Raw genomic sequence first — 27,893 nt, 5'->3', positions numbered from 1 at the left:
CCTTTTGGTTGGTTTATGGTTGTTTTGTGGGTTCCCACTTAATCAATGGAGTGTATGCTTACAGGCTACATTGAGAGAAAGTTACTATTTCCCAGCAGGAGCAGTTTCTCATTAGGTCTAGGCCTACTGTTCTTTGGGATAGGCCTACATTAGTTTCAGCTACTGGCTGTAGCCTATCGAGGCTACGATACTTGCACAGCTGGACATACTCATACTCATTTACCATTGAAGTAGGCTGTACAATAAAAAGAAAAACATGGTTTGATATTCAGTAGAATGGAGACTTTATTTAAGTAGACCTATGGTTCCTTTGTCTCTCCAGCGCGTTTTCGTCCTTTCCCCCCGTCTCGCTCTGGCGCATACCGCAGCCAGCGCTTCACGGTGTCAGAAAACTCAGCATGAGTTTCGCCAGGAAATAACTTCCGTACAGCATCTGAAACAGATAAGGGACTTAGTTACATACCAGTTAATGCAAATGATACAAAGTAGCTGACCTTACATCTGTAGCTGGGTGGGGAAAATACAGTGTATATTTTGTCATAAACCTTGAAGGTATTTAGATTAATTTATTTCTGTCACTAGGTGGCGGTGTGACGAGCCAGGCGTTAGCGTGGTGCATCTTAGTTGATCACTCTTTTTCTTTTCTGCCAAGCATGAAAGCAGCACCTTCGTGGATGCCGTAGTTAACCTTGTTAAATATAGGTAAATATTGTTATACCGTTTTAAAAATATGTTAGAAGGTTTGATTTAAACCTGTTAGTCTTGTGACTGGATGATGTTTTGTGTTTATAATTTATTTTACATTTACATTTACATTTATTCATTTAGCAGACGCTTTTATCCAAAGCGACTTCCAAGAGAGAGCTTTACAAAAGAGCATAGGTCACTGAACATAACAACGAGATAGTCCCAAACATTGCAAGCAGCCAAAACATGAAGCATACATTGTGAAAAAGCTAAACAAGTGCCAAAAGGGAAGACCCATAAGAGCATGTAGTTATACAAGTTACAAATAAAACAACATGAACCACAAAAGTGCAGGACTGTACCTGTAAAAGAACAATCAACAGTAAAATATTACACAGCAAGTACAAGACTTAACTTCGTTATATCTAACCTACAATAGCAACAAGTCACTCAATAAGAGTCGTAGTGATCCTGGAGGAGACTAACAAATCCAGCCAAGCATTCTTAAGTGCCGTTGTACTCCCGGAACAAGTGCGTCTTGAGCCTTTTCTTGAAGGTGGGGAGACAGTCAGTGTCCCTGATGGAGCTGGGGAGCTGGTTCCACCATTGGGGCGCCAGGCAGGAGAAGAGCTTGTGTTGGGACCGGGCAGTCTTGAGCGGTGGGACCACCAGGCGGTTGTCTGAAGAAGACCGTAGGTGACGGGTGGGGGTGTAAGGTTGCAGGAGAGACTTGATGTAGATGGGTGCAGTCCCGTTCACTGCTCGGAAGGTCAGTACCAGGGTCTTGAATCTGATACGGGCGTTGATGGGTAGCCAGTGGAGGGAGATGAGGAGCGGGGTAACATGGGAGCGTCTGGGTAGATTGTAGACCCGGCGGGCCGCTGCATTCTGAATCCTCTGAAGAGGGCGGGTTGCACATGCTGGGAGACCAGCGAGCAGCGAGTTGCAGTAGTCCAACTTGGAGAGGACCAGTGCTTGGACTAGCAGCTGGGTGGAGTGCTCAGACAGGTATCTCCTGATCTTTCGGATGTTGTAGAGGGTGAATCTACAAGACCGGGAGACTGCGGCAATGTGGGCCGTGAAGGAGAGCTCGTCATCCATTGTAACCCCAAGGTTCCTGGCAGAGGATGAGGAGGTCACCGTCGCAGATCCCAGGGTGATTGACAGGTCGTGGGAGATGGAGGGTTTAGCCGGGATGATGAGAAGTTCTGTTTTGGCGAGGTTCAGCTGGAGGTGGTGCTCGGTCATCCAGGCGGAGATGTCTGCGAGGCAGGCCTCAATCCTAGCAGAGATCCCCGGATCGGTCGGGGGGAACGACAGGTACAGCTGGGTGTCGTCAGCGTAGCAGTGGTAGGAGAAGCCATGGGAGGTGATGATTGGTCCAAGTGAGGTGGTGTACAGAGAGAAGAGGAGGGGTCCAAGGACGGAGCCCTGTGGGACACCGGTGGAGAGCTGGCGGGGGTCTGACAGTTTGCCTCCCCAGGAGACCTAGTAGGATCTTCCCGAGAGGTAGGATGAGATCCACTGGAGTGCAGTGCCAGTGATGCCCATCTCTCCAAGTCTGTAGAGCAGGATCTGGTGGTTAACCGTGTCAAACGCTGCAGAAAGGTCCAGCAGAATGATGACGGATGACCTCAAAGCCGCTCTGGCAGACTGGAGGGCAGTGGTGACTGAAAGGAGGGCAGTCTCTGTGGAGTGGCCGGTCTTGAAGCCCGATTGGTTGGGGTCAAGCAGGTTGTTCTGAGAGAGAAAGTTAGAGAGTTGGTTAGATACAGCACGTTCAATTGTTTTAGAAAAGAAGGGTAGCAGTGATACCGGTCTGTAGTTCTGGAGGACGGCAGGGTTAAGGGAGGGTTTTTTGAGTAGAGGAACAACTCTGGCCTGTTTGAAGGCAGAGGGGAAGGTGCCAGAGGTAAGAGAGGAGTTTAGGACATGGAGCAGAAAAGTTATGATAGAGGGGGAGATAGTTTGAAAGAGAGGGGAGGGAACAGGATCAAGGGGGCAGGAGGTGGGGCGATGAGAGAGAATGAGGTCAGAGAGCTCTGACTCGGACAGGGGAGAGAAAGAGTTTAGACATTTAGTTGGGTCAGTCGTGAAAGGTGAGGGGGTAGGAAAGGTGGGTTTAGGGAACCGACTGCTAATGTCGGAGACTTTTTCCTCAAAGAAGGAGGAGAAGTCGTCTGCTGTCAGAGTGGAGGGGGGGGGGTGGGGGAGGTGGGTTAAGAAGGGTGGAGAAGGTAGAGAAAAGTTTGTGGGGGTTAGAAGCAGAGTTAATTTTGTTAAGAAAGTAGAGGGTTTTAGCACCAGTTATGTGAGAAGAGAAGGATTTAAGGAGGGAGTGATACTTATCAAGGTCCAGACCGTCTTTGGACTTGCGCCATCTCCTCTCAGCTGCTCGAAGGGTGGACCGCTTTTCACGAATAACATCCGTAAGCCACGGGCAGGAGGGAGAAGATCGAGCAGGCCTGGTTGACAGGGGACAGAGAGAGTCAAGTGATGCAGTTAACGTGGTTAAAAGGGTGTCGGTGGCAGTGTTAGTGGGGTAGGACGAGAACTCGTCAATGGGAGGGATGGAGGATGTTACAACAGAGGAGAAATGGGAGGGGGATAGGGAGCGGAGGTTGCGCCGGAAAGTTACGAGGGGAGGGGAGGTAGGAGGAGTTGGAGGGAGAGAGACAGAGAATTTGATAAAGTAGTGATCAGATATGTGCAGTGGGGTTACAGAGGTTAAGTCAGTGATACAGTTACGTGTCAGGACGAGGTCTAGCTGTTTGCCTGCCTTGTGGGTCGCCGGTGTGCTCAGCAGCGTCAAATCAAAGGCAGTCAGGAGGGACAAGAAGTCAGCAGCCTGCGTTCCTTGGAGGTGGATGTTGAAGTCCCCAAGGACTATCAGGGGGGTTCCATCATCCGGGAGAATGCTGAGGAGCATGTCCAGCTCGTCCACAAAGTCAGCTAGCGGTCCTGGTGGGCGATAAAGAACAATTAAGCATGCTTTGATAGGATTAGTTATCATCACATAGTGGTGTTCAAATGATTTGGCAGTAAAAGAGAGTGGCGTGGATGTGTATTTAATATGTGGGGAAAGAAGCAAACCTGTCCCACCATTTTTGGATATGTCTATGGATTCGTATGTGGCTGCTAGCGCCAGGGTTTCCATGACTTTATATTGTTTTCAATGTCAGTGTCCTAAGCCACTGCCGTATTGTTTTGTATTATTTTGTTTTAAATAATTTCTTGGGGTGGCCTTTAGGCGAAAGTAACAGTTAATACACGAACCCGGGAAAAGTAATTGTGTCCTGTGTGGGTCTCAGTTCGGCAGGCTACACATGCACTAGACATACAAAGTAAGTTAACTCTGGTCGGTTAATGTTTGTGTTTCTTGAAAACAGTCTAGCAGAGTTAGGGAATTATTGTGTTGCCAATGATAATAAATAAAAAAACATCTGTTGTTACTTTGTTAACCTCTGAATAATACTATCAAATTCGCCTAAAACGCCTAAACCAGGGCATATCAAAAGTAAGTTGAAAGCTGTTCTTGAACCATTTGGAGTACATGCATGGTTGTGGTCTCTTTTGAAAGGATCCCTAGAAGTCCTACTGGTTATGGTACATACAGCACAAACACATAACCTCGGGTGTCACATTGCTTAAATTTCAGTTGAATAATTATCCTTATTTCAATCTATTATGACTTACAGAACATGCAGTCTTTCACTTTTGTGGATTTTAGTCCTGTCTTCATCCCTTTCCCGGCCCAGTTGAGAGAACTGGCAAAGGAGTTTGTGAAGGTCTGAATGAGCAGACGCCTTGTGAAATCCTTTGCCGTGTGACCACCCAATACAGTATAGTATGTTGTCTAGAAAACAGAAATACAATGGAAATTAATTTAGAACTCACTGTATTAGCTGTGACAGTTAGAGCTTATTGGCTAGGGTCTAGAACGAGTGGATGAGCAGTCTATTGTTGCCAAGAGAGGTTGATATTTATTGTGACTTTAATTTGTTGTTTTGCATTTTGTTAGTGGCCTCTGTATAGCCTTTTAATTTGAAGTATTAGTTTGAGTGAGTAAATAATTATGCCAAAAATAATTCTGGTTGAAATTAAATATTTGTTTAGTGCCTACCAATTTTTGCCGCTCCACCTCCGATAGTAGCATCTGCTCCATCTCCTCTAGCTTGGCAAAGGTTGTGAGGGGTAGGCTGACTGGTGGTCTGGAAATAGTTTGAGGGTCATTGGATCCTGACTTGGATTTGGTCCCCAAAATTTTCATTTCAGCCCTCATCTGGACCGTCTCCTGCCTGAGTGCCTGCACCTCCTCTTTTAGCTCCCCCAGGGCCCGCAGGACTTTACTGAGAGCGAGGTCTTTGGACAGATAAAAGAGAGGGAGGGGAGGAGAGGAAGGAAATTAATACAGACCCAAACTCAAAGTCTTTAACATTTTCCCAAATCTAGAAATACTAATGATCGGGAGTCAGGTGGCTGAGCGGTTAGGGAATCGGGCTAGTAATCTGAAGGTCGCCAGTTCGATTCCCGGTCACACCAAATGATGTGTCCTTGGGCAAGGCACTTCACCCTACTTGCCTCTGGAGAATGTCCTTACTTACTTACTGTAAGTCGCTCTGGATAAGAGCGTCTGCTAAAAGACTAAATGTAAATGTAATGATCGGTCATGAGATATGACTGGAAAGTCTCTACAAATCCTATGCTTACCACTCATGATCTTCCTGGGATCCTCAGACTGCCCAAATCGGAATCCTGCACAATATTGTACTGATTAAATCTGTGTTTAGTTTTTTGGTACAAGTGAAAGTACAAAAGAGAAAACCTGTAGTTACCCTGGTAGAAGGAAGGTGGCTGAGGTTGACCATATCGCCCTTCACTGGCCCGTGGTGCTTCAGCTGGTTCTGAAAACGACATACTATTTGAAATTGAACTATACATTGATACACTAAACAAACCTAACATGATACCAAATTTTCATTCTAACCCCTCCTGTTGTCGAAGGGGTTAGAATGAAAAATTGGTGTCATGTTAGGATTAATGATGAAGTGATAAGGAAATGCATATGGTCTCTTGTCGTTATTCAAGTCTGCACAAATAACACAGTTTACAAATGCTTCTTTTTACAGCTATTATTATTATTTATTTATTGCTGTTTTGATTACCTGCAAGTGGTCTCTGGGACAAGCAATTCCAGGACATAGATGGTTGTGCCAGGACTTGATCTAAAACCAGAACCAAAAAAGTTATATTTTATACTTTGTTGTATACACAAGTGTTATAGCTATAAACACTTGTGTGTTTATGTAAAGTCCACTGATCTATTGTTTTAACCATACCTGGCATGACTATTGTGGGTCGGACCACTCGTCTTTTAGGACCCCTATCAGGTTCCTCCTCACTCTCCTGATCCTCCAGGTAACGTGGATTAGGCCTTTTGAACAAAATGAGTGATGTGACACAACCCAACATGGAATTGATATGCAAAACAATTTACGGTGAATGAAATTAACTGAACAGAATGCACTCACTAATAGCTGGGCAATATTTACGTAGTCATAGTTTAAATATCAAAAGTGAATTGACAGTACAAGAGGAAATTCTTTTTATTACAAACTCTTTGTACAACAAGACATTGACCTTCTTTTTCTTTGCCTGGTGTCGCTCTCTTCTTCGGACTGAATGTCCGACGTAAGGCAATCTGGCTGCAAAGACTTCTGGAGATGTTGCTTTGCCTTAAGATAGGATGCTGAAAGGGAATTAAGTAAATTAAACTAAACAAGTCTGTTTTTAGTTTTTGTTTTTGTTTTCTTTAAGTAACCTTACTTACCACAGTTAGCCAAGACCCTGACGCCTTTATGAATGGACCACTCTCGTCCTGGTGGGATGTGGTTCATTACTGCTTTTTGCATCCGCTGTCCATCATATGGAGGCCAATAACATGTCTTCTCTTGTACTGTCTCTTCCAACCAGTTTGATGCAACAACTGCAGTGCTTTTGTCTGGAAATTCCACCACTTTCCACAGCTGTGCCATCTGGTAACCTAATAGTTATTGAATTGAATGAATTTGTTTGAGAGAGATTCATTAAACAGGGCATATAACATATTTTGAGTGATAAGAGTGTTAAAGAGTGATAAAAGGCCACCCTAAAAACTGTAGCCATTTATTATTATAATTCTTATTGGTTTATAAAGATTTCTGCCATCCTTTTTAAATATTTGTATTGTTATTTTGTTATGTTAGGCTGTACCCAACCCCCAAGGTGGAAACAAGAAAGAGACACCCCTTTCACAAAAGTGGAGCTAACCCTAACCCAGCGACCTAACCCATTCACTAACTCAACCCTAGTCTTCATGTGTGATACTGGCGGTGGGTATTTATGCACTTGAGCCCGATGGAATGTTGAGGCAACCAGCATTTGGCGACCCGCTCAAACCATGGATGTGCCCCCGAGACCACTGCTCTAGCCGCACGGAAAACACACAAAAACAATAAACCAGCTACAAAACAACAAATCAATGAGCCCCCTCTATTGAGGACACATAGCTTATTCCTATTTGGGTTAGGGTCTGCCATCCACTTGTTTGTTTTTTGTTATTGTTTCCTATTAGGCTTGGTGAAGAAGGGGGATTGCAATGAAACTTTCTTTTTCTGGGAACAATACACATTTTCTCTTAATATTCTCAAGTTGCCCAACACCAAAGCACTTGTGTAAACCATAAACTCTTTAACAACTGATGTATGAGGAGGGACAAGGATAAGAAAAATATGATTCAGTGTTGTTAAACTTTCTATAAATTACATATACTGCACCACTGAACTTCAGTATGTTTTGTACCAGTGCAATTTCTTGTCCTATTGCTATGCAGTTGTCTCCCTGCTTGGTGGAAAGGCAAAACTCCTTTGTAACAACCTTCCTATACTGCTGTGCAAGACTAAACTGGGGTGGCAATGGACCCTCCTGGTGAATGTCTAGAAGTACAGGCTGGACACCTGGCGGTTGTACCAGTATACCAGGTACCTCAGAAAGCCTTTTGACCACTTGTTGTAAAGGCTGGTGTGGCTTTCTTAACATTCTTTTTATTTTTCCAAGGACATTTTCAAATGGAAAAGAAGATACGTTGTCAAGTGGACCAAACTGCCTATACTCATCAGCCAAATGTATTACTTGATGTATGGTAAACACCATCTCTTTACCATACAACTCACCAAAATTACTCACAAAAGCTACCAACATTCTATGTGCAAAATCTATCGTGGAGCCTGAGAGGTTAGGGCAGAGAAGCAATGACATACCAACTGAAAATAATAAGAAGTTATCATAAAGCTCCTGTGGAAGAATGTCTTTGAGAACCACAGGCCCACTGTAAATCATGAACTGTCGCAGTTCTGTTGCCTTCCATCTATCAATTTCTGTCAATCCACGAGGTTTGCGGGCAAATTCTGCTGGAATATGTGGACGAAGATTAATTAATTTGTCCGACAATGCTGAAACCACTTTTGACGGCTGCCGTGTGGTCAAGTGTTTGCCCCTTAACCAAAACTGTATTAATTTCCGAGTAACACCAAGACAACAGAGGTGCATGTAGTCGATAGGAAACTGGGACACCATTTTCACAATACCTGTGAGAGGACTAGGGTTTAAATGATGACCCTCATCTGCCATCATAACAAACTCCTCATCAGATCTAAGCCTAACAGTGGTCTCTGGATATGTCATTTTTCTCTGCCACTCACCAACTTGATGGCATTTGTCACAGCCTGAGTAGCCATTGTGACATTTTACCTGTTTGACAAATGCACGTGCAGGAGCATCACAAATAAAGGAGGACACAATGACTGTCAAAGGTGTACCTCTATAAGTCACACCATTCTTTAACAAGTGGGAGAGGTCATCCACCAAGGCTTTCAGATACTCCCAAACACTGTTTGGTTTTCCAGATCCACAAAAAAAACAACAATGAATGGTGTCTTTGTGTAGTCACAATCAATCATGCATAGAATAGGCCAAAACTGAATCTTAGAGCTTTTGTCCGATCCATATTCAACAGTTGTGAACGATGTTGAAACAATCAAAAGCAACGTTGAATCGATGTTGTTGGAACGACGTTCCACGACGTTGATAGAACAACCACTTACAACGTCGATTCAACGTTGAATTTAGGTTATCCGACGGAAACCGATCAATATAACCAAAACTCAACGTCAATTCAACGTCTGTTTGCTATCTGGGATTGGTAAATTGGACAGTAAAAATCGATTGTTTTGATCTTGGTTGAGCTTGTGTGTAAAAGAAGTTCAAGCATTTAAAATGTGTGTTTACTCTATGCATTTTGTGTCAAAGCAACAAGAAATGTGTTCATTGTACAGCCTACACAGACGGATGTTGTGCTCACTGTGTTAAGAGTTTAGGAATCTTATTAAAGGTATTGAAAAAACTTTCATAGCGATTGTAAAATACTGTATATATACAGGCCTAGCACAATGGAAATTCCAAGTGCATTACAAATGAGCAGAAGTAAGTGTAGTGTGTATTTATTAAAACAAGCAAAAAAAGCGTAAAATTATGAAAATTATTAGTTGGAAAATTATAGGCTAAAGGAGAGAAATATTCAATTGTAAATTAGAACGGACGAAAAAAGGTATAACTATTTATTTTGCGCAAACATGTCGGCTCTCAATTGTGCGTAAGAGTGCTCTTGGGTGTGCTTAAATTCTGTTCTTACCTAAGAACAAATCCCAAATAAGAAAACATTGGTGAATGCCAGAATCTTCGTGAAAACTGCGTAACGTTTGAGAACAAATTTGTTCGTAAGAACATTTGGTGAATGAGGCCCATTGATCACAAATGTTCGTCGATGCTGCCTTGTGAGGTGCTTCAGTAGGTTACCTGTGCTAGCCGCAGCCGCGTATTTTTTTTTCTCCCCAGGACCAGTGCTTGAAGTGGAGAAAAAAAGGTGACGGTACTCTCTTGCATTGGCAAATCATTATGGAATTTGAGATTTCTACAGTGAAAAACAAAACTTGGATTGCTGGTACAACAATTTATTGTTAGCCTATTTATTAACAACATAAATGCATAGTCTCGGGAACAAATTTGATCAGGGGGTTGCTTAATGTTGCGGGGCGGCAGGGACGGACTGGGAGTAAAAATACGCCCTGGACTTTTATCCCGACCAGCCCACCAGAACCGGCCCCCGTATAGCTATGCCACAACAGCTGCCTGCCAATTCATGCATAATCTGGGTTTGATGTGATGCTAGTTTGGGAATTCGATACTTAAAGGCCAACTTTTTTGGCCTTTATTGGAGCACAAAATAGCCTAGTTTTTTGAGCCTTGTGTAAAATAAAAATGGCTGTTTTGGTAAAACCTTGTCTAGTGAAAGTTATGTCTTTTTTCTCTTTATTTTTCAGCCCCACCCTTACGTTCCTTATCCTCGTTTTCCATCGTTAATCTTCTCCCGGTGTTCCCGATGGCCAGTCCGCTCCTGCGGGGCTATTCCGCAGTGGTGGATTTTAAAGTCATATCATTTTAAATTCTCGTGCTGTCAGGGGGTGCTGCAGCACCCCCTGCAGCCCCCTCCTAGTTCCCGCAACCATACATAAATGTATTTATTTAAACAAGTTTGAAGCTCATGATTCGTAGCCTACCCGATGTTTCTGGTTCGAGCTACTTGCTTCGGCCGAGTCCGAAATCTTCCACTTCAAACCGCTAGAGCCCGCGCTAATGCAGCAAAAACACGTCTCCCGTGCAACTGCACTACAGCTAACGATTTTAAAGAGGCAGCGTTCACTTTTACCCTAAGACGATACATTTAGATTTTAATTCAAAATTGATTTATACAGAACTGTTTGACTAATTTACAGTATTTAACGCAAGTACATTACAAGTAACTGTAATTAAATGACCAAAAGATTAACAGTAATCCCTTAACTTTACTTTTTCAGTGGATAAGTAATTTAATTACAGTTGTTAATTAGTTGTTAACTGACAGTTGTCAGTTAATTAGCTAGTAACGCATTAAGGCCGATTTATACTCCGACTCCGTTACGGACAGACGCACGCACGGAGTCGGACGGATTGGTTGAATTTATACTACTCCGACGGCTCTGCGTGCTGAAAGCAAATCACCATCTGAACAGTAGATAGCGTTGCAGTGACAATGCTAGCTAGGTTATCGAAAAGTCGGGAGCAAATTTACAAGTTAGTTGTTTCATCAATAAAAAAAGCACATTTTCAGCAACTACACTGCCCATTTCTCGTCTCATTTCAGATGCTGATGTACTGTTTAGTTGAAATATGCTTTGTAAAAACCTACAACAATGGCAGTCAAAGGATTCTATTTTCTTGTTGGTCACGGCAACCCCGCCCCCGCCCCTGACTCAAGAAGTTCCTACTACGGACCTATCACAGCCAAGGGGTATCCGTAAAATGACGGGCAGATGGACGGATAGTTAGGAAAATCAGGAGGTGCACGCAGAGCTCTGCGAGGGGCTTGGAGAGGGAGTTCCTTGACGGAGAGGGCGTTCCCTCTGTGCGTGTCCGTAAAAACGCAGAAGTATAAATTGGCCTTTACACCCAACACTGCAGGAGTCCAACTTTGAGAGGACAAGTACTTGGACTAGCAGCTGGTTGGAATGCTCAGACAGGTAGATCCTGATCCTGCGGATGTTGTAAAGGGTGAATCTACACAACCGGGAGACCGCAGCAATGTGGGCTGTGAGGGAAAGCTCGTCATCAATGGTCACCCCGAGGTTCCTGGCTGAGGATGAAGGGGTCACCGTCGCAGATCCCTGGTGATTGAGAGATTGTGGGAGATGGAGGGTTTGGCCGGGATGATGAGGAGTTCTGTTTTGGCTTGGTTCAGCTGGAGGTGGTGCTTGGACATCCAGGAGGAGGTGTCTGTGACGCAGGCCTCGGTCCTAGCTGAGATCCCCGGATCAGTCGGGGGGAACGACAGGTACAGCTACGTGTTGTTGGAGAAGCCAGATCTGATCTGAGACCAACCTGAAAGACCAGATTTGTATATCTTTTCTGAGACCAGTCTGATAGATCTGACCTTAGACCAGCCTGTTAAAACTGACACTGGAATAACTAATGATTACTCTGTAGTCCAGCAAATTGGATATTTGCAAATTAACGATAACCCAATGCGAAACAACACATACATTTTCGTTTATTACCCAGGACAAAAATGTTGAATATAAAACCTTATATGCATAAGGTGCATACAAAATACCCAGCATGACAACTTAACATTCCAATCATGACAGACTGCCCTGTATCTAGTTTAAGACTAGTCTCGAACAAAAGAAAATTGTCAAAGAATTAAATATGATGGCACAAGCAATTTGCGTAGATGGAATGCATTTATAAAAGTGGTTCAGGACTCTTATTTTAGTGGTGTGTCTGGATGGGGGGCTGTTAGATGAATGAGCAGTCTTTCAGTCTCAAAAACTGAACTGGTTCTTGATGTCCTTGATCTGTTTCATCATTTCGGCTATGTGCTCTCCCCTGGAAAGTAAAAGAAGAGAGAATAACATTTTCACACAACTGACACAATTTTCCCATGTTTGGTAGAAGGATTTCCCAGAGGTCAACAAAGTTACTTAAAGACTATACTTGCAAAAAAAAATGCAAAAAAATGTGACATGACAATTAAAATACAATAGACCATCCATATGATGACATGGGTTAAGTCAGCGGTTCTCAAAGTGGGGGTTGCGAAAGGTTGTCGGGGGGTCGTTAAAAATGTTTGGGGACGAGATGATTCCTGCCTGACAATTCAAATATGGGAAATAAAATTCCCATGTTTCCTGCCTTAATATCTTTGCCGTCCAATCGCCGATTTTATTTCTGAAAACTGCCAGATACTCATGACAACTTGAGCTCAAAGCACATATCATTGGTTAAGGGGTTACTGGGAGGGGGAAATAAATGTATCGTCAGCAACGGCAGCCCTTGTTTTCCGAGACGGAGCCAGAGCGGATACCATTGGAGATTGCCTACAGTAGATTTACAGCTTCGAATTGAAATTGGACACAATATTATGAGTAAAGACAAATTTCTTAATATGTGTTGTCAATATTGTCAATTAAAAGTCTAAAATTTTTACTTACGAAGCATTTGTTTGTGGGAGTGACGCAAGTTTTTTAGGAAATAATTACGTGTCCGACAGGACAGGCAGCTATGACGGTAGTAGTAGCACCGGAGCCTGTTTAAGGAGAGCCTTGCCACTCCCTATTAAGCCCCATTGTACCGAATTTGGCTGCAGTTCCACCAGAATTCCACTGGGGGTGGTCGCGAGCGAGTGCATGTTGAATGGCAGTCTATGGAGCTAAACGGCTAAATTTGTCTCTTTCGCCTGATTGTTGTTGAGAAATCTCCGATTTGATTGTAGTTTTTGCATGTTTAACATGGATTATAGGTCGAAAGTTGAATGAACGAGTACTTATGTCCTTTTGATTTCTAACAGGGTGAGTCTTTGTTGCCCATAACACGCTAGCATTCTGCTAATGAATGCTGATTGGTTAGTGAAGGACTGATACGACCAGAGCTCCCGCTTGATGGCATCCGAAGCAGAATCAGAATGTCAGAGCATTAGCAACATTAGCAACAACAATAGCAAACCAAAACTCATGTTTTGCATGTGTATTGACAGGAAGAGCCTAACCTGTCAGCTGTGTTGCCCTGAGAGAAAAAAGTAAGCGACCGAAGCTTGCCGTAAAGCAGTAGCTCTGGTCGTACGATGTGTATGACGTCAATGACATTTTCAAAAGCTTTTTAGAACAGAAAGGTGACTTTAAAACAATCTAACAGCCAGCAGTGTGTATTTTTTTTTGCCTCCCCTTTCGAATTCAGAATTCAAATTACTAAACAAAAAATTATATCCTGAGAAAAGTGGATTTTGAGGGGTACCGCTCCATAGACCTCCATTCATTCTGCACTCGCTCGTAAGCGCCCTCACATGGAACTTCAACCGGTTCAGAACCCGGAAGTTTCCTGAGAGTGGCAGTTCTCTCTATATTAGAAATTCTCTGGTAGCACTGTTAAGCCTCGATTTGAGCAGATTTCTAGAAAACTTGGAAAAACAACATTAACTAGCTAGATTATGTACACTGTATGGTAAATGCACATGCCTTGTTTGGCCAATTCGGTCGATTGTGGAAGAAATTCGAACGTTTTTTAGTTATCGAGAAGAGTATCCAGCCATAGCGCTAGCTAGTTTTGGGGGAGGAGAATTCCGGTTTCCCCCATGTTTCCACTAGTCACGAGAATAGGGGGTCGCCAAACGTCACCACGGAATTTTGGGGGGTCGCCAGGGGAAAAGTTTGAGAACCGCTGGGTTAAGGCAGTCGGATCTTTGTGCCAACTACAGTTTCCACTGTGCCAATACTTACTGTTCTTTGATGACACCCTGGACACACTTCCTCTGGTGAACGTTGAGGGAGACAGTTGCTCTGGCTGGAGACACGCCTTTATCCATCTGCTTCTTTTGGTAGTCCATCTTCATGTTCACCTAGAGACACCAAGCCAACTCGGGTCATTACAGAAAGCAATTATGTAAATCGGCTGGTACAAAGTCTTACGTATAATGCCCCCTTGGTAATTATATATGACACTTTTTCCATCAACTGCGACTACGCTGGCTTCTCACTGTTGACACCCCTACAACCACCCATACCTTTCAAATATCTGGTGACAGCGTCCCCGGGGTCTCGCTCCCAAGCCCCTCACCTGTTTGATGCCGTTACCCAGGTGTCGTAGCTGGTCATTGATAGTCTGCAGCTCCTTCTTCATGTCCTTCTCGCTGTCTGACAGGACGGGCAGCTGACTCCTCATGCTCCCCAACACCTGCTTCACCCTGGGGGGAGGGGGGGGAGCGGTGACACCATAGGCTTTCAGCAAGATCAGGGAGAATTTTTTCTTTATTTTTATCTTCAGTTTTTTAACAAGTATCAACGGATTGCAGGAAGGGAGTTTGTTAGCGTCAAAGAGTGCAGTCCCATGAAAATGAAAGGCAGACTTTAAATCCACGTTGTGTGAGGCATTACCTGTTCATGATGGCCTCCTGGCGGTACTTGGCGTCTTCGTACTTGTCGGCCAGATGCTCTGCCGCCTCTCGCAGGCTCTTCCTAACAAAGCACCATGTTGGGAATACATCTAGCCATTACTCTTGTGTGCTCATCCTAGATACTCTCTCACAATGTGCTAATGTTTTGAATATACTACAGTGACAGCAGGTCTTGGAAAAAGGTACTGTGTCACATAGCATTGTGTTATCCCGTAGTTAAGTAGCATTTCCCTGTCTGCGGGTCTGTCTGCTCTGGCTCATCATGCAGTGCTTCACCCTGTCTTTTAACTTCACCTCTCTCTGTCAAATTGTTAAAAATGGGGGAAAAGGGCCATGTCTAGATCTGGTGATGTCTTCTTGGGACAGAAGCACACAATTGCTGAAGGGGCCTTGGGAAGGTCTTTCTCTGGAGCAGACCTGGGCCACATCAGCCCCACACTACATACCACACTGTGCCCTTTCATCAAGTGCATGCAATACAATGAGACCAGTCGACCCGCCCTCCCAAAGGTAGGGCAGTGGTAACCGTGAGTTTCTGTCTGTGCCTACCTCTCCTCTCTGCACAGAGCCAGGTCCTCCTGCTGCTTGTTCTTCTGTCCCGTCAGGAGTTTCACCCTGTAGGAGAATAGACGGTCAGACAAAAAAAAAAAAAAGCCTTCGTCCACACACCATATCCAGGAACAATGTATGTGTGTGTGTGTGTGTGAGAGATTGTGACCTTCTTTGCATCTCCTCCCGGGCCATGTCCTGTTTAAGAATGTACTCTTCTCTGAACACCTGTGTGGCTCTGCTGAGGAGCTGGAGACACTCTGGGGGGGGGGACAATGTGTCCTTATCGCCCGCCCTGACGCAAACACAAGTATTAGAGAGCAGAGCATGGAGTAGATTAAACTAAATTGGAAACGCCACACTCAGTTTACTAGATGCCTCAGGGTGCGGGTATAGAGGGAGAGATGGATTTTTTATGCTAGAGACATAGTGGGATTCATGTACAATGCATTATTCTGAATAATTGCTTTCATCCATTAACTATATAGGGAGGGCAGTATACAATCCCAATTCCCAAAAAGTTGGGATGCTGTGTAAAATGTAAATAAAAACAGAATGCAATAATTAGCAAATCTCGGAAACTCATGTCATTCACAATAGATCACTGAAAACATATTAAAGGTTTAAACGTAGGAAATGTAAAATTTTGAGGAAAAAAATAAGGTAATTTGGAATTTGATGGCCGCAACACGTCTCAAAAGTTGGGACGGGGGTAATAAGGCTGGAAAAAGTAAGTAAGTGTTACTTAAATTAAACAGCTGGAGGAACATTTAGCAACTAACTAGGTTAGTTGCAAATAGGTCAGTAACATGATTGGGTATGAAAAGAGTATCTTATCTTTGGAGTATCTCCAAACCGTGACCAACGCCAGTCTCCCTTCACTACCAAACGCATTAAAAAAATAAAAACCTGCCATGAATTGGAAAATAAGTAGTTTTTACAATTTTTAAATAAGTGATATGCCTCCGAATTGTGTGATGTGTCAGAACAGCGGCATTTGGTGGTGGTTGAATGTCATAGCGCTATCATCGTTTGCCAAACATTCTACAACATTCTTCATCCGGGGAAAATAAAACCTTATTTTTTATGCTAAATTATCAAGGTAAGATCATTTTGCATAATTATCTCAATTCTATGAACACTACTAGAACAACCTATCAACTGTTTGCTCTTAGTATCTGGAATTATTATGATAGACATAATGATTTCTTATCAAAGCTAGTTGCGTTTACACGTGGTTGTCTCATAGCTATACGTTTGACGATTGCATGTGATTTTCTCTTGCATTGTACACAGCCAAATGGACCGAAAAACAACTTAAAATTGCGAGCTTCTTCGTACGACGAAGCAGGCCTACCTCCATGGAGTCAAATTAGGGGCAATAATATTTTGCATCCGTAGAAATTGTTTTGCATCCGTAGAAAAAGGTTTGCATCCGTAGAAATAGTTTTGCATCCATAAAAAAGTGTTAATCTTTTTTTTTTTTTTACGGATGCCAATCTATGTCTACGGATGCAAAACCTTTTAACAAAAGCACAACTTTCTCTTCGAGTGCACATTTTTTTCTGTGGACGCAAAATTGTCTACAAATCTCTCCTGTCTGGCCCCACAGTGGTGAAGTCAACTCCCCACCGCCATCATTTTTACATTACATTTACATGTAATCATTTAGCAGACGCTCTGATCCAGAGCGACTTACAGTAAGTACAGGGACATTCCCCCGAGGCAAGTAGGGTGAAGTGCCTTGCCCAAGGACACAACGTTATTTGGCACAGTCGGGAGTTGAACCAGCGACCTTGTGATTACCAGCCCGATTCCCTAACCGCTCAGCCATCTGACTCCTCCATCAGAGACACTGACCGTCTCTGCACCTTCAAGAAAAAGGCTGAAGATGCACTTGTACCGGGAGTACAACGGTACTTAGGAATGGTTTGCTTGACCCAATGTTAGTTTCCTCAAGGATCACAATGACTCCTGCTTAGAGACTTGTTGCTCTTGTGGTTAGTGGTAATGGAGTTACATTTTTGTACTCGCTGTGATGTATTGTTTTTTTGTTGCACCTGCACTAATAGCGGTTCATGTTGTTTAATTGTAACTTGTTTAACTACATGCTCTTGTGGTTCTTCCCTTTAGCACTTATTTTGGTTGTTCACAATATGTGCTTCATGTTTTGGCTACTCGCAATGTTTTGGGGCTATCTTGTTGTTATTATCAGTGACCTATGCACTTTGTAAAGCTCTCTCTTGGAAGTCGCTTTGGATAAAAGCTTCTGCTAAATGAATAAATGTAAATGTTACTATGGCCATGGTCAAAATCGGGCCAAAATGTTGGCCTATCAGCATGGTGCTTGCTGCTGCTCACCAACCCAGTCTCATGCTACTGCGTATCTTTGACACTGGCTTACACTTATATTTTGCATGCCATGATGTATATACGCCATATTCTTGTTTTGCATGCAGTTTATACGGAAATGAAGGGGAGGTATTTGCATCAACAGAAAATGTGTCTATATCACTCGCAGAACTTCATCAACTCATCACTTTACGTCGTCATCTCGCCATATCACGCAGTCGGGGCACACCTTTTAGTAAGGCGAGGTATTTAACAGGACCTATGCATTGTTTAGTGCAACACAGGATGCTTACAGTCAATCCTGCTGCCTTCGCCTCCCTGGCCTCTACCCTTGGTTCTGTGTTTCCTTTCCTAGGTGGGAATGCATCGCTGCTCTCTGCTTGAATGTCGAGACAGTGTCTCCATTGGGTGCGTCAGGCAGCCGCTGCGAGCAGAACCATTATGCCAAAACATGTATTGTATCGTGTGTAATAAAGTATCAAGTAAATACAACTACTGAGTTCTCCTGCCTGTATCGGGCCTGTATATAGCAAATATTTTGCCAGTGTGTCTTTATTCTAATTTAATCTTTATACTTATTTGTATTTACAAGAATGCTGCTTGGTGTTAGTGGCAAATAATAATTGCTGTTTGTTGTTTGAAAGTGTTTGAGGTAAAAATTCCCCCACAGAAAGTATACATTTGGAAGCTTCGATATCATGAATCTCCGTAAAATCTGAGTCTGGATGATGATGTAAGATGATAAGAGCTGATGAAGTTCTGCGTGTGATTTTGACGCATTTTCTGTTGATAGAAATGAAGGGGGGGAATTTGCGTACAAAATGCAGGCAAAACATGCCTGCAACAAATATGAAGTATGAGAAGTATGAGACTGGTTTGTTAAGCAGCATTCTGATTTGCTACTCAACAAGGATCGTGCTGATAGGCCAACATTTTGGCCCGATTTTGACACAACCATTGTAGACAGTTTTGCATCCGTGGAGAAAGTTTTACTTTTGTAAAAATGTTTTGCATCCGTAGAAAGATTAGCATACGTAAAAAAGTGTGGTTATGCAAAATATTTTTGACCAACACTTTTTAATGATACAAAACTATTTCTGCAGATGCATATCTTTTTCTATGGATACAAAAATATTTCTACAGATGAAAAACGATTTCTACGGACACAAAATATTATTTACCCTAATTTGAATCCATATACCAAATGCAGGTTAAAGCTCTATCATGCAAAGACAAAGCCATATGCAAATGTGATCCAGAAACACGGTCATTTTCTCTGGGCTGAAGCTTATTTAAAATGGGCTGAGGCCCCTAACCCCAAGCCATGCTGTAGTAACAGATACAGTATGTGGTTTAACATCGTCTTCCTGAAATATACAAGGCCTTCCCTGAAAAATATCTGGAAGGAAGCAAATGTTACTCTAAAACCTGTACTGTATATACACCTTTCAGCATTGATGGTGCCTTTCCACATGTGCAAGCTGCCCATTTTACGAGCGTTGATTGGGATACTGTGTTTTCCGGGATTATCGATCTAATGAATGCATTGACTAAATTAAACTAAAATAAATTGTTAAAACTCAAACTTCAGATTTTACTGGGTCATAGCAGATTTATACTGGGGCACATGCCCCAGTAAAAAGGGTCTAACGACGCCCCTGTTTCCCACTTCATCGTAGAAGGGTCTGGGTGCTGAACTAGCCTGCCTGAAGTCCAGACCTTTTACCAGTTAAAAACATTAAGTGGATCGTGAAACAAAAAATATGATAAAGAACACCCAGGACCGTTGAGCTGCAAGAATCCTAGAATCAGACAAAAAAGGGACAACATTCCTCTCTCAGAACTCCAGCAACTGGTCTCCTCAGATCCCAGGTATATTGACAGACTGTTGTTAAAAAAAGAGGGGATGCTACACTGTGGTAAACATGGCCTTGTCACAACTTTTTTGAGACGTGTTGCTGCCATCAAATTCAAAATGACCTTATTTGTTCCTTAAAATTGTACATTTCATTAGTTTAAAAATGTGATATGTTTCCTATGTTCTATTGTGAATGAATTATGGGTTTGAGATTTGCAAATCATTGTATCCTGTTTTTGTAATGTATTTTACACAGCGTCCCAACTTCTTGGGAATTGGGGTTGTTATAACAAACAGCACAAAGTCATAAAAATTGTTGGCGATGTGTGTGGTGTGTGTGTGTCGCGGTACTTCCTGGTTACCACACCTCAGCATGAGGGGATTGGTGGAGCTACGGGCCAGGATGCTGCGGATGTGCTGTTCAAAGGAGTCATCGGCCAATCCCCGCAGAGGGGAGCTAGCCAAATCCATCCCTGACTGGGAACAGAGTAGGGGGGGCGAGGGGGGGCGAATGGAATTCCTGAAAACATACACATGCATACGTACAAACACTTAACCAGCGACTTATTTGAACCTCAATGAATAAAGAATTTTCAACTGGCATGAGAGTCGATTCAATACTTTCAGTTAAGGACAGCCAAATATAGCGGTGTGGTACACAACTGCCAATTTAGTCAAGGATTGACAAAATTCAAATATAACTTGTTGTGTGCGTTTTGTCAAACCATACAGCAACGGCAGCAGAAGACACTCATAAGTGCTGGTGATGCAGACCATGGTGGCTCCCAGAGACAAGTCAGACACAATCCAGAAACCACGCACTGGGGCTGACATGCTGGGGCAAGAAGATGACGTGAGAGGGAGAGAGGGAAGAGAGAGAAAGAGGGGGCAGGAGGATGACAAAATAGGGGGAAAGGGGGCAGGAGGATAACAGGAGAGGGAAGGACAAAGGGAAGAGGGAGCAGGACGACAGGTAAGGGAGGAAGAGAAGGAGAACAAAGAGAGAGGAGGAGGGGGCAGGAGAATGACAAGAGAGTGAGGAAGGGGGCAGGAAGATGACAGGAAAGAGAGTAAGGGACAAAGGATGGAAGGGAGCAGGAGGATGACAGGAGAGGGATGGAGCGAAGGAGAGAGTGAGGGAAGGGAAAGAAAAAGAGCAAGATACAGACGCCATCATTATTGAGGTGACAGTGCAGCACAAGACCAACCCAACTTCTAACATATATCTTGGGGGAGGGGTCGAGTGACGTGGAGCCCTGTAGCTGGCTCTACCTGGTAGTGAGCGGCCGGGTGCAGAGGATGTGCTCTACAATGCAGCGGTGCTCCCAGGCCAGCTCCTGGAGACTTTCCTTATCCTCCTCATCTGGAACGGGACACAGACAGGGAGCAGTTTGAATTATGTAGACTCCAATGGGAGTCCTGGGCCCTGTTCCATAAAGCGAGTTTACCGAGTAAGCCAGGATTATGTCAGTTAGTCGGACTCATTTAATTCATTTGGTTCCATAAAGCCAGCTCAACGTAGTTCAAACTCAGCTATTAAGGCAACTTATACTGCATAACTAACCTGGTCTGGGGCATGCTAACCCTGCGTTCACACTGCAGTGACGCGAATCACTTGCCATTGCTCGCCTTCCCACAGTTCACCACGCTGGGGGGCTTTTCAAACAGTTTATGTAGAATGTAGTTCTCTAAAATCACTATTGTAGTTGTCATGGCCAAGTGTGCAGACTTGGATTTACGTAATCGCAACATCGATCAAAGTACAACTTATATACAAAATACAAAACTGTTTCATAAACATACACATTGACATGTGTAAAAACGTTTTATTATATTACTCAAAGTCTCTGCTAATCTGTCGATACGACCAGGGAGTTCCAGCCGGGCTACAACTGTAACTAGCTAGAACAAAGTTACTTAATGTGACGAGAGACTGAATTTGAAAGTACAGAAAACCCACCAGGAGCACCGACAACATCGGCAAACCTGTGGCAGGCCTCATTCTTTTTATTCATGTATTTTAATGTCTTTGTACAAATACAGGGACGTATCGTACAGGACTGGATATGCAGCCACACAGGCGATTAGATTCTCTTCAATCTTTAAAACTGAAAGCTAGAAATGTTTACCATGGTTGCTACGTTACGAGAAACAAGAAAACACTGCGATTGGCCATTGCTAGTGAAAATCGCTCCTAATTTGCATAAAGTTGAGAAAATCTCAACTCGATCACGTCGCTACCCACAATGCACCATGCTAGCGATTCGCCTGGCTCCATAGAAAATGATTTGAAAACATGTTGTCACTCGCATCGCGTCGCTACAGTGTGAACACAGGGTAACTGTCAGGCTTAGCGCGTGTTGTTGCTTAACCAGATGTTCCTGTAACACTGACCCAACGGGAAAACAATAATTCACCACGGACTGTCAGGGGTAATGCCTTTTAATTATTTTTCTCATCATTTTTTTACCACTATCAGTTCAATATGTACATATATTGAAAATCTATGAAAAGAAAAAAGGAATTCATTTAACAATGATGAACAATGATTTCAAAATGATACTAGCCTACATAGTCTACTTTAAACTTTTGGCTATATGGTAGTTTGTGATGTTTAGGCTGATGCTACATATCTCATTCTAAATTACCCCAGTATAATTATCATAGCTACATTATAGTTAACAGTAGCCTACAATTGCAAAATGAACCTAAATCTTACATCTACACCTTTCCTCCAATTTTCCGACACTAAAAAATTGTGTTTAGAGGGTGTTTTTTTAATTTTTAAATGAAGTAAAGGTCTATAAAAAAGTACCTTGACCTATGTAGCCTATTGTTCATGTCAATCATTGCATGTCATTTTATTTTAATGAAGTGGTGGATCAGCTGTCATAGCATGGGGCTTAAAGAGAACGTTCTTTTGGGAAGAAGTCAAGTGGTTGCATTTAGCCGTGTTTGATCAATATGATCTTTATTCTACCTCTCATGCTGTTAAAGAATAGGGTGCACCCTCAATTATCTTTACTTCTTGAATCTGACTTGAATTAGTGGGATTGCGTGACCTAGAATTGGCCTTTATTGAAACGCTTTAGCCCTGACTGACTTGTTAGGTTAATTAAAGTCAGGTTTGGGACTTTAATCCTTTGTGCTAATCGTTTTTGAGCAGCTTTTATGGAACAGGGCCTAGAACTGTTTAAAAAAGTAGCATCCTTTACACAATAAACAACCTAACTTTGAAACCAAGTCAACCTTTCCTGGCCCCCTACTCACCAGACTGAAGGAAGTTGTGGAGTTTGTTGAACCAGGTGAGGCCCACACTGTGCACCCCTGCCTCGTGTGTGCAGTGATATCTGTGCTGGCACAGGGGGTCTGAAACAGAAGACAAGCATTGATCAGGGAACATTCTATGGCGTAGAAAACTTGAGATGACTAAGCATGCCATGAGTCCTTTACATCTTTCCAATAAGTTCCATCTCCAAGCTGGTGTTAAACTGTTGCTCCTGCCCCTCCTCTCACCTCTGTGCAGTCTGATTGGGCAGGTGAAGTCAGAGTCGGTTGGCTCGTCCTCTTCTTCGCCAACGGCCAGTCTGAGGGTGAGCTCCAGCTCCACACACTCAAACACATAAAGCGACGGGACCGCATCCACTCCACGGACCCACCTCTCGACAGCCTGTCCAGGGGGGGTGGTAACAGGTTGGGGGAGGAGAAAAAAAAGAGAGGGATGTAGAAAGAGAGGGCATGGGGGAGAGATGGTCACAGTGAGAAAGGGAAGGGAGAGACGGAAAGGGGGAAAAGAGTGGGGTAGAGAGAAGGAGGGAAACGGGGAGAGAGAGGGAGGGAAACTGCATTGGTAAACATGGTGCGAGGGGGGAGAGAGAGAGAACAACGTTTATTTGTGGCGGTTTGAGTGGCTTCTAGCTCACCCCCGCCTCCTCGTCCTCTTCCTCAGCCTCCAACACCACACAGTGGTAGAGCGTGCCCGTCTCAGTGGCTATCACCAGGATGTTGGGGACGCAGGGCAGGCAGAGCACAGCGCAGGCATCGTAGCCGTAGTTATCCTCCGCAGCTGGGTACATGGGCAGTGGGCCCACAGGCTTGCTGAAACTGTTGCCACTGATAGAAAAGGACAATTGGAGACCAAATAAACGGTATAAGTTCTTGTCACCTATATCTAAATTGAAATTCAATTCCATTCAAACAACTTTATTGTTATTGTTTATATAGCTTTATTGTTTATTGTTATCAAATAATGATAGGAAATTGTCTCAGGTCACAAACAGCATGAAACACACACAACCATGAAAGACTCACATTCAATTACATAAAAACTAGTGCTGTCAAACGATTAAAATATTTAATCGCGATTAATCGCATTAATGTCATAGTTAACTCGCGATTAATCACAATTAATCGCACATTTTTATCTATTCTAAATGTCCCTGATTTCTTTTTGTCCCAATCTTTTTTCAAATTTTAATGCTCTTATCAACATAGAAAAGTGGTTCGGATTGCTTTGTGCAAATATTTTTTTTATTGAAAACAACATTGCAATCGCCTGGCTTTGACGAGGGGGCAGAGAATTAGCATCAGCTGTGTGCTTGGCCATCAAGTGGTATTTCAGACTGGACGTGCTGCGATGATAGCTCAGTTTACAACGACAAAACACACAGATCACTGGTCTTGTCAATAGAACCATTTGGCAACTTTTTAAAAGCAAACTTTCCATTCAGAATCTTATTGGCATCCATTTCGGCATCTCGCGCTCGTCATCCACTCAAAACGTAACGTTAGCCTACTACCAGAGAATGTCTAATATCCGTAAACGGGCTCTGCTACTACTCTTTAGCCAGCTCGCAAGCCAAACGAGTGTTTGGCGTGCCTGTTGTTTTGTTTCCGGTCTAGCTAGATCCGGTGTGGTGTTGTAGTTTTTCTAACGTCGGTAGTTGTTGCAACAGCATGTGAAAAAAACTACAAAGTTTGCTAGGTCAAAAAGAGCGTTAATCGCGCGATAAAATAATTGACCCCGTTAATTTGGGTTTGCGTTAACGCCGTTAATAACGCGTTAAACTGACAGCACTAATAAAAACACAAAAAGTCCAGGAATAAATAAAGAAGAGGTGTGGAAAGCCGCATTAAATAGTAGAGACTGTATTTGATCTTGTTTAAAATGCCTGATAGGAGCATTTGGTTGGAGGCTAAGCTGCATGAATATACATACCAAACCTTGGAGAAGCTACAGTGGAGTGTGTTGATCCCTGTGTGCTATTTGAATTTCTTACAGTCATATTCAAATTCTTAAGACATTACTTTAAAGAGGGAGTGAGGGGGGGGGGGGGCGCATTGAGCAAATATAGGCTCAACCAAATCAAGCATCGCATTTTTTATTTAAATAAAATTACTTAGTTTGAAGTACATAACGTTTTAAACAATCGTTCAAAAATCTAATATCCATTCCGAAACTCCCATTCGGGAAGAAAAGACTGCGTGTGTTCTCAAGTTTGATGTTATGGGGTGATATAGCAGTGGTTAAAATAAAAAAACGTACAAATGATCAAAACATGTGCTGTGTGGCGTTTCTTCGGTTTCAGGAGTATTGAAGGCTAGATTATGGACAAAACCAACTTAATTTGTAAGTACTGTATAGGGTGACCAGACGTTCTCTTTTACCCGGACATATCCTCTTTTCGAGACCTAAAAAATGCGTCCGGCAGGGATTCCAAAATCGTCCAGGATTTTGCCTCGTTGGATATTCGTGTTTCATGGGTCTTTCACCAACTATTACGCCCTTACAAGTTCAGGAAAGGGTATCTCCCTTACGTTCCACCTTCTTGCGCAAACTCCACTGACTGTGCAGAGAACTGTCATTTTGATCAGACAGTGCAGCAATACACAACCAGCCCCCCCCTGGAGGCGCGACAAAGTTTCCTCTTTTTCACAAACTCAAATCTGGTCACCCTAGTACTGTAAGAAACTCTGCTATATCATTCCATAACATCTTTATTTATTGGGTGTGCTCACGCCTTCGGAGAGCACAACCATTGTTCTCTCACATATATATTATTATTGGGGTGTGCTTGCCTTCGGCAAGAGCACAACCATTGTTATCTCACATAAATATTATTATTATTTTTTTTGCCCCCCTAAAACTTTGTTAATATTTGGACTACATAGACAACATGAGTGTCAAACGTTTCGTCTTGGTAGCGATTGAGTTGCTTGTATTGGGATTTACGTTCCGTTGCACGGTTTAGGAGGTTACAACGTTTTTGTGGCGACAAAGTGCCTTTAGTCGACGAAGGGTAATCTGTGCTAGCTACGTCATCACGTCAACTCACGTTAGCAACAACGCATGGATACAACGTAATAGAGACGTTCCAGCACGCAAATTGAAGCTTGGATTACAAGTTAAATATCCCACCCCCAAAAAATCCCAACCATTAGCGATTTTGAGTGAAACTGCAATCTCGGATTTATGATTTAGGTCGTGAAAGTTTTTGTAATTTGAGCGAGTGCGGGTTGCCCGTGAGACCGCTTAGTCTTTTAGGCGGCAGCCATGCTAGAAAGCATCAAAGTAGTATTTTCGTAGCTAATTTTATAGTTCTATTTTACACGAAAAAACTGAAAGAGGGAAATGTTATGACGATATGACTATTGTGAAGACAGCCAGGTGGTGTACATAATAGTACATAACTGTCTTCAATGCCACAACTATGGCTAAACTTTATTATGTCTTATTACACGGTTGTTCTTCATGCTGTAGAATGCTCCATTCACTTGAATGGTGCTTCCCAACGTTCTGCGGGGAACAATTTTCTCATATTTGACGGTTGCTATGCATATTTGACCGCTGTTAAAGGAAGTGGCCTTTTTGCCTCGGATTCACGTCTTTCGTAGCACTTCGCAAGTAGTCTGGTAACTTTTCAACCCCAGCGTACTCTGTTGCTTAGTGACGTCAGCTGATTTGAAGCCTAAAGAATGTTCAAAATCTATGAAGTTCAATGTCTTTGGTGAACTATTTCTCTGCTGATCAACAATACGAATGGTAACAAATACATTGTAAAAAGACACACTGTGTTAAGTTATTTTTGTTGGCAAGAAGCCATGTAATAAGCGGGATGATGTATAGAACGCCGGTCATTATCGGGAAAATAATCCCCTTCAGGGCAAAACAAAACCCCTCAGCTTTGTGTCGGGGTGCTGTTCGCCCTGTCGGGGCTTATTTTCCCAATATTGACCGGCGTTCTATACATTATCCCTTACAAAAGAAATATTCTCATTTCCGGCGCTTACAAACAATCAGTGAAGTGTGGATCGCAACAGCAGCTAGCTTGCCTCTAGCAAACTGCTTTTGAATTAGCCATGTCCCCCTAAATTAATATCGAACTTATTTACGTTTTGGGGAGCTTATTTTCAGTTAGCAGACGGTACTATTTGAATCGCAATTCCATCTGAAATACTGTCAGTGACAACATTGTTACAGTAGCTTGTTTCAAAGGGGGTTCCTTTGTTTCAAACGGTGGTCTTATTGAATTATGCAATATGAGTAGGCTAAATACTTGAAAATATCACTAGAAGGGAAAACGGACCCACCTGCAACCGACACAAGCAAGCACACCCTATAATTTCCCCAAAAATTGTACCCTCTCTAGTTATTTTTGTTTATTTTCGCCCCCCTAAGGATCAGTCAATATTTGGACTACATAGACAACGTCGCTGTCAAAATGTTTGTCTTGGTCAGGATTGCGTTGCTTCTATTGGGATTTACGTTCCGTTGCATGGTTTAGGAAGTTACAAGGTTTTTGTGGCAAAAAGTGCCTTTAGTCGACGAAGGGTACTCATTGCTAGCTACGTCACCACGTCAGAACACGTTAGCATCGACGCATGGATACAAAGTGCATAGATGTGCTGTTGTGCTGTTGCATAGCCAGTATCGTGCCAGAAATGATCATTTCTGGCGCTGTTGCATAGCCAGTATCGTGCCAGAAATGATCATTTCTGGCGCTTTCAAACAATCCTCTCAGTGACGTTTGGCTAGCAACAGCAGCTTGCTCGTAGCAAACGTCATTTCCCCCTAAATTAATGTCAAACTTATTTCAGTTTTTGGGGGCATATTTTCAGTTAGCAGACGATACTGTTTGAATCGCGATTCCATCCTGAAATACAGCCGGTGACAACGCTGTTACAGTAGCTTGTTTCAAAGGGGGTTCTTAATGAATTATGAGTAGACTAAATGCTTGAAAATATCATTAGAATGGAAAAACCTAAAGGGGACGGACCGACCTGCAAGCAAGCACACCCTACAATTTCCCCAGAAATTGTACCCTCTCTAGTTTGAATTCTAATTTGACAGCACTACAGGTGACACGATTT

General features: G+C 43.0%; 2 protein-coding genes and 1 long non-coding RNA gene across 6 annotated transcripts in view; all 3 read right to left on the bottom strand.

Moving 5' to 3' along the window:
• Positions 1-272: 272 nt before the first annotated feature.
• Positions 273-7,046, bottom strand: LOC146288719 (uncharacterized). 3 transcript variants are annotated; one of them, XM_084698928.1, is made up of 9 exons: positions 6,518-7,044; positions 6,328-6,436; positions 6,027-6,121; positions 5,853-5,912; positions 5,523-5,591; positions 5,398-5,442; positions 4,811-5,049; positions 4,384-4,543; positions 273-433 (listed from the first exon to the last, which is right to left on the bottom strand). In XM_084698928.1, the coding sequence occupies exons 1-9, from the start codon at positions 6,720-6,722 to the stop codon at positions 300-302; spliced, it is 1,116 nt and encodes a 371-aa protein (XP_084555054.1). In that variant the 5' UTR covers positions 6,723-7,044; the 3' UTR covers positions 273-299. The 3 variants fall into 3 exon arrangements, with proteins under 3 accessions (XP_084555054.1, XP_084555055.1, XP_084555056.1); XM_084698929.1 differs by having other exon boundaries at positions 4,403-4,543; positions 6,518-7,043; XM_084698930.1 differs by lacking the exon at positions 4,384-4,543 and having other exon boundaries at positions 6,518-7,046.
• On the bottom strand, positions 1,964-3,599 carry LOC146288720 (uncharacterized). The gene is made up of 3 exons (XR_014755239.1): positions 3,467-3,599; positions 3,049-3,152; positions 1,964-2,427 (listed from the first exon to the last, which is right to left on the bottom strand). It is a non-coding gene; the product is annotated as an uncharacterized LOC146288720 (long non-coding RNA).
• A 4,802-nt stretch (positions 7,047-11,848) lies between the features above and the next one.
• Positions 11,849-27,893, bottom strand: part of nup88 (nucleoporin 88) — a 48,348-nt gene continuing 32,303 nt past the window's right edge. For both annotated transcript variants that reach the window (XM_084698515.1, XM_084698516.1), the window contains 12 exons: positions 23,447-23,636; positions 23,040-23,193; positions 22,794-22,892; positions 20,796-20,886; positions 20,254-20,358; positions 19,891-20,043; positions 15,483-15,608; positions 15,314-15,379; positions 14,745-14,825; positions 14,428-14,554; positions 14,091-14,209; positions 11,849-12,204 (listed from right to left, as the gene is read on the bottom strand). In XM_084698515.1, the coding sequence (XP_084554641.1) occupies positions 12,141-12,204; positions 14,091-14,209; positions 14,428-14,554; positions 14,745-14,825; positions 15,314-15,379; positions 15,483-15,608; positions 19,891-20,043; positions 20,254-20,358; positions 20,796-20,886; positions 22,794-22,892; positions 23,040-23,193; positions 23,447-23,636 (1,375 nt within the window). In that variant the 3' untranslated portion in view covers positions 11,849-12,140. The remainder of the gene's footprint in view (positions 12,205-14,090; positions 14,210-14,427; positions 14,555-14,744; positions 14,826-15,313; positions 15,380-15,482; positions 15,609-19,890; positions 20,044-20,253; positions 20,359-20,795; positions 20,887-22,793; positions 22,893-23,039; positions 23,194-23,446; positions 23,637-27,893) is intronic.

Source organism: Hypomesus nipponensis, chromosome 5, assembly GCF_054491055.1.
Source record: "Hypomesus nipponensis isolate SF chromosome 5, ASM5449105v1, whole genome shotgun sequence".
NCBI classification, from domain to species: Eukaryota; Metazoa; Chordata; class Actinopteri; order Osmeriformes; family Osmeridae; genus Hypomesus; species Hypomesus nipponensis.
The sequence above is the reverse complement of the archived record's forward strand: the minus strand, read 5'-3'. Positions and strand labels throughout refer to the sequence as shown.

Coding starts and splice junctions, on each gene's coding strand:
- LOC146288719 (XM_084698928.1), bottom strand. CDS start 6,722: ATGGCACAGCTGTGGAAAGTGGTGGAATTTCCAGACAAAAGCACTGCA. Junction 5,050..5,397: donor TCCCAGGAAGATCATGAGTG/GTAAGCATAGGA, acceptor ATCTGTCCAAAG/ACCTCGCTCTCAGTAAAGTC. Junction 4,544..4,810: donor AGGTGGAGCGGCAAAAATTG/GTAGGCACTAAA, acceptor TCTGTTTTCTAG/ACAACATACTATACTGTATT.